Here is a 6,070-nt window from a genome sequence, read left to right on the forward strand (position 1 = left end):
ATGATTTTTATTAGTAACATAGAAGCTAGTGAACAAGTTCGAATAAACGAAATATTTCTCTAGTTAGAAGACGAGAAGTCAATCAAACACGGAGCCTTTTAAGTTAAATAATTTATAACATTTTAAATTGTGTTTGGGTTGCTTTCAAAATATTTTCACTTTAAACAAATCTATAGAAAATCTAGTATATGATGAAAAAAGAGATATAAATCTGTAAAACGACTCCAGTCATTTTAAACGATTACAGTCGTTTCATTTTCTTTTTACAACTGAAAACAACTCCAATCGTTTTAAACAACTTTAATCGTTTTAAGAGAAAACGACTTCAATTGTTTAAACAACGTGGGTCGTTTTTCATTCATCATTTGTTATATAAAATAAAAGAACATGAAAATCAATATCCGACATTCATAAAACACAAATTAGGTATGAATTATGATAAAAAAGTCATAACATAAAGCATACATTGTAACATATCTGGGATTGTGCTCCACTACACTCTGTTATAGTACACTGAATTCAATTTTTAAGTATACGACTTACAATTGATTTTAATAAGTTAAATCATCATGTATAATGAAAGAGTCAATTGTAATTCTAACATTTTAGAATGTATTTGATTTCAACCTATTTCGTCCAAAATGTACAGGAAGACGAATTTTGTTATTACAACTCATAGTGCTCAACTAAGTAGTTTGAGGATATCATATTCAATCTTAAGTATGCATTTTACAATTGGTTTCGATTATTTAAAACATTATTCATAATAAAAAATGTGACATTCAAAATTTTAACAATTTAAACTGTGTTTGATTTTAACATATTCGTGTGAAGACGTATAGGAAGGTGAACTTCACCGTCATACTCCACTACACACTGTTCAAATATATCTCATTCGATTTTTATGCATACGACTTATATTTTGATTTTGATAAATTAAATCATCATGTATAATGAAAGATAATATGTTAGTTAAACTTCTAAACTTTCAGATTGTGTTAGATTTCAACTTATTTCATTTAAAAAGAAGTGTAGGAAAATGAGCATCTTTTTATACAATTCATTGTGCTTCACTGCACACAGTTCAAGTATACCATATTCGATTTTGAGTTACATGACTTGCAATTGATTTTGAACAAGTTAAACTATCATTTATAATGAAAGAAAACATGTCTTTCAAACTTCAAACATTTTAGTATATGCTTGATTTCAACATATTTCATTTAAAAACATATAGGAAGGGAAACTCATCACTTTACTCCATTACACATTGATCAAGCATACAATATCAGTATTTAAGCGTACGACTTACAATTGACTTTAGTAAGTTCATGTATAATGAAAAACGAGAGACTAATCAAATAAGGAATCTTTTAAACCATATTTGATTTCAATCTATTTCGTTTAAAAATGTAGTGGAAGATGAAGTTCATCATATACAATTTATCGTGCTCCACTGCATATTGTTCAAGTATATTGTATTCAATTTTAAGTACATGACTTACAATTAATTTTGAATAAGTTAAACTATTACGGATAATAAAAGGTGAGATATCATTCAAACTTGAAAGTGATAAATGAAAAACGATTTCAACGGTTTAAAATGAAAAAAGTCATTTTTCTTTTAAAAAAAGTTTCTGATTGTAATCTAAATGGATTTTCTATTTGCTTTAAGTTGGTTGCGACCATACAAATCACAACAAGAGGCTTTTATAAAATGAAAAATGACTCTAGTCGTCTAGAGTCGTTGTAAACGATTGCAGTCATTTTTCTCATAAATCGACTGGAGTTGTTTTGGATGACTAGAGTCGTTTTGAGAAATAAATGACTGTAGTCGTTTAAATCAACTAGAGTCAATTTTCGTCGTTCATTTTTTCTGAAAATGTTATAGAAAGAATATTATAGTTAATTATGTAAAGGACATTTAGGACTTGTCAACAATATAGAAAAGAATAATTTAGACATTTTAGCATAAAAGAGGCTTTAAAAACTGATTTGGAGTGAGTAAGGTCTCAAAATGTTTCGAAAGACCAGGCCTTTCTTAAAAATCCCCCAAACCCTATGACCCTTCGCCTCCAGTAACTTTTTATTTTTCGATCTTATTCTTTTTCTGGGATTTTTTTTTCCTTCTGTTCTTTTTGTTTCAGTNTTTTTTTTTTTTTTTCCCTACAGTGTCCTCTTTCTGGGTATGGGATAGAATACTGTACAAAATTTACGAATCATTTAATATAAGATATAGCATGGGTTTTAGGGATTTTTGAAAGAAGTCCATTGTTCTTATAATATAGGTCTTGGAAGTAAGGAAAGTTATGAGGAGATTGAAGATGTGAATATCTTCTTGCCATTGCCGTTACTTTGATTTAACTTTGGTGGACTTTTTCATGCATATATTCAAATTAAGAAATGAATTATCTCTTGCCTTAGTTAGAGGCATTTAGTGCAACAGGGTATTTATTAGTTTGCACATGAATACGAGCATTGTCAAATTTAAGTAGTACTGATCAGTGGGGTTCTTGGAGAATTTCTTGGAGGGAATGCGTTTGCCTATTATGATTTCATCCTATTTTATGGTGTGTGTGCGAAGACTAGGAATGGTGTTGAGCTAGTTTTAATCGTAAACATAAAAGAGATTGAATTATATTGAGTGAAGTAATCGAAAGGATACAAACTTTCACGGTTTAGTTCTGGAGACTTCTTGATAAAAGAGCAGGATGCACACGTGTTAAAGGCTTAAAGCTTGATTGAGTAATGTCACTTCATATATTTGTTCTGTAAGCTGTTCATGTATAGTTCAAAAACATATTTTGACCTGATATTGACGAGATTTGAAAACCGTTGCTTAATTACAAGTATAGTATGTGCTATCATTAAACTGCAAGTCACTTTCTGTAAATCTATTAAGCAGAAATTTGATTGATCTGATGTTTTATTTTTATTAACAGGATAAAACATCCAATGCATTTTTAGAGATGGCAAATACTGAGAAGGAAATGCATTTGCATACTAACAGCGAAAATGCTTCAGATCCTATAACTGCCGAGGACACGGTGCCTTTACATTCTAATGCCTTATGTTCAAAGAAAAAACAATCAGAGACTCCAAAAGCAGTTCTCAGGCGATCCAGCCGTCTTATGAGTTCTGTAAAACCTATTCAGAGCCAAGTCCCTGTTCCTGTTGCCCAGCATGTAGATCTCGTCGACAATGAAGAAGAAGAAGAAGAGCCAAATGTTCAGCAAGTTAGTGCTATGCCAATCATGGTTGAAAGAAGTGTGGAAGAAAATGCTGACCATATTGTTCGATCTATTGATGAATATGACTCTGAGGTTGCTTTCCCTTTCTAACTGTAATGCTTTACTCCGTATTGGACAATACCCAAAAAATAAAAATAAAAATCAGAATATTTTCCTAATATTGTTTAATTCAAATTATCCAACATGACAATACTCTTATCTTTTTGATGAATTTATGTGCATAATCAGAACGGTAAACAGGTTACTGAAAGACCAATTAAGTGCCCCTCTGCTAGTGTGAACTACAAAAGATTATACTTTGACTCACAAAAGAAGGTGATGATAATTTGAAGTTTCTACCGAAGATAAATCTGGTCTGTTCCTATTTTGACCATCTTCTTTTAATGTGTAGATTGATTTCTTATTGGAGGAAAATTTACGGCTAGTCAAGAATTTGGAATTTTGTCGTGGAAAGATTGAAGTGGTACTCCTTAACTAGATCTTATATGTTAAATATGTTGTTTCATCTTGTTATTTCTGGTCATTTGCCTGTTAATGTAACTGTAAGAAAAGTCGGTCATGGTGATATTTGGAAGATTTTTGTGATTGTGTTGTTTAACCGCTTAGAAAAGAAAATATATGACTTGAATTTCGGATCGTTTTGGTCAGACTAATAACCTTCAAGTAGTCATTCATGGGGCAAAGCTTTGTCCCAAGTTATTATCCTTCTTTTTTAATTTATTTTTTATTTTTTCCCGTTTTGAATAATGTCCGATTCTTGCTGTCTTTTTGCATTACATGTCTTCTGCATACATTGGAGGAAAGGTCTCCACTGAATAGTAAGCACAAATAAAATGTTCTAAGCAATTTATTTAAAGCCTCTGATTCATCATTTCTTTAATGAATTTGGTGTTTTGAGTCATAATTGTTTAATTATCTTACTCAAGTTTTATCCGGTGAATCCTCCATTTCAATTGACAGATTCAAGGTTACACTTGTATTTCAGAATTATGCTTCTGTATTTAATGTTTCAGATATAACTTATGTTTTCTGATTTCATTCTAGTACTTATATTGTTTTACTAATGTTTATTTAGCCCCTATTTGACAACCATTATTTTAGAACTATTTTTTCTCATGCTCATTTTCAATCTTATATTCTCTCAATAAAATATTCTCCATGTAAATCTAAACCTTTTTCCTACTTTTTAACCACACAATCTCCAAAAATTTACCATTCAAAAACTCATTCTTCCGAAAAAATGGTTGTCAAACGGGGGCATAAACTTCAGTATTTTTTATTCATAATGTTGGGAGTTATCAATGTCATCAATTACAGTATGAGAAGATGAAGGATGTTATGGCTAGTCCAGAGGACGTGATTTTGATCAACAACTCAGGAAAGGCAACTGAACACACAGCAAATTTATTACCTCAAATGATGGCGGGAAATTGCAGCTCTCTGACTGCTGTCGCTGCTCCTGATGCTGTTGATGATCTTAAGAAATCTGTTAAGCAAAGGAAGTACAGTCACAAAGAGAAAAAGACTAAGTCTTGATGTTGCTTAGTACTTTTTGTTACTACAACGGTAGTTTAGGTAGCCTTCAAACTTAAATCCTTGAGGTTTCATTTTCTGGATGAGCAAATCTTTGTAGTAATAACTCTATGTCTTCTCTTTTTGAATGTTTTGCAAACTATGTAATGGTACTATGTACTATTGAATAGAATTCATGGGTTGATGAGAAGAATGAATGTTCTTTTTCTCAGAAATATAATGCTGAATCTGACAATTTCTTGTTAGATTCCTGGGTTTGAGGTTTATTTACGAATAGTTGTGCTTGTATTTGATGACCGAAGATGCATTTTTGTCAGTTTTTATTGAATTTCTGGGCTCTTTCATGTTGCTTCGTAATTCTGAACAATTATTTACAGAACCGGCATGAAAATCTGATAGAAGACAACTGTTATGTGCATTGTTCAGGAACATGAGTCGTAGATGATAATGCTCCATATAACCCACGGAAGCTCAAGGTAAGATCACTCTCCGAGCTTGTGTCTCGTGTTATTTAGGTGTTGAGGGAGGTGCTTTACAAGGAATGAACATGGACTGACTTGTGTGAATTGTGCAAAAAATGGTTGAACATTGAAATTTCGCCACTGGAGAGTACCAAAAGCACGAATTCAGAGCGAATAACATCAATTCAATTGGAATACTGTGTCTATTAATGAGGATTCCGTGAATTAGAGTGAGAGGCAGGAGAGTGTTTAGTTGGCAACACGCTTTATGGCTCATGAGATTGTGTAATGTGCATCAAACTAAAAACTTAGATATGATCCAAAAATATGTGGCTGCTGGGATACGAGCCCAAGTCCCCAGGGCCACAACGTGGAATTCTTATCACTAAACGACAGCCACTTTTTGTTGGCTAGTGTCCAAAAGGCATATTTTGACTAAACGTAATGTGTGAAAAATAAATTTACTTGCGAAGAAATTTTTTATTTTCGCACTCTTAAATTATCGGGAAGGTAACAGTAGATTGAAGAGAAATACTACCTGCACCTGTACAGGCACACACATGTGGGGTCCACCCCCATGTGAGATGCCCTGTACAGGCTCTGTGTAACTGGGACTGTGTAGGAGTCATTTCTCTAAATTGAAAGGTTAGTTGGAAAGGCCAATTCATTCCAGCCCAAAAGACCTTTATCTTCAAGAATCACAAACTGCTGGTTCTCGCTTAACACAACATCCATGGCCACTGTTCTTACTTACTCTTCCTCTCTTCTCTTCACCTCTCAAACTTCAAAACTTTCTTCTTTCTATCCTCTTCCACGCCCTTCTCT

At 32.6% G+C, this 6,070-nt stretch overlaps 1 protein-coding gene across 1 annotated transcript; it reads left to right on the forward strand.

Annotated features, from left to right (window-relative positions):
- The first annotated feature begins 2,921 nt into the window (after positions 1–2,921).
- Positions 2,922–5,054, forward strand: LOC111377360. Its single transcript, XM_023000441.1, has 4 exons — positions 2,922–3,323; positions 3,480–3,566; positions 3,643–3,714; positions 4,569–5,054. Exons 1-4 carry the CDS (start codon positions 2,970–2,972, stop codon positions 4,785–4,787), a joined length of 732 nt encoding a protein of 243 aa, XP_022856209.1. The 5' UTR covers positions 2,922–2,969; the 3' UTR covers positions 4,788–5,054.
- The last annotated feature ends 1,016 nt before the right edge of the window (positions 5,055–6,070 follow it).

The sequence above is a fragment of the Olea europaea genome, unplaced genomic scaffold, assembly GCF_002742605.1.
Source record: "Olea europaea var. sylvestris unplaced genomic scaffold, O_europaea_v1 scaffold1641, whole genome shotgun sequence".
Lineage (NCBI taxonomy): Eukaryota > Viridiplantae > Streptophyta > Magnoliopsida > Lamiales > Oleaceae > Olea > Olea europaea.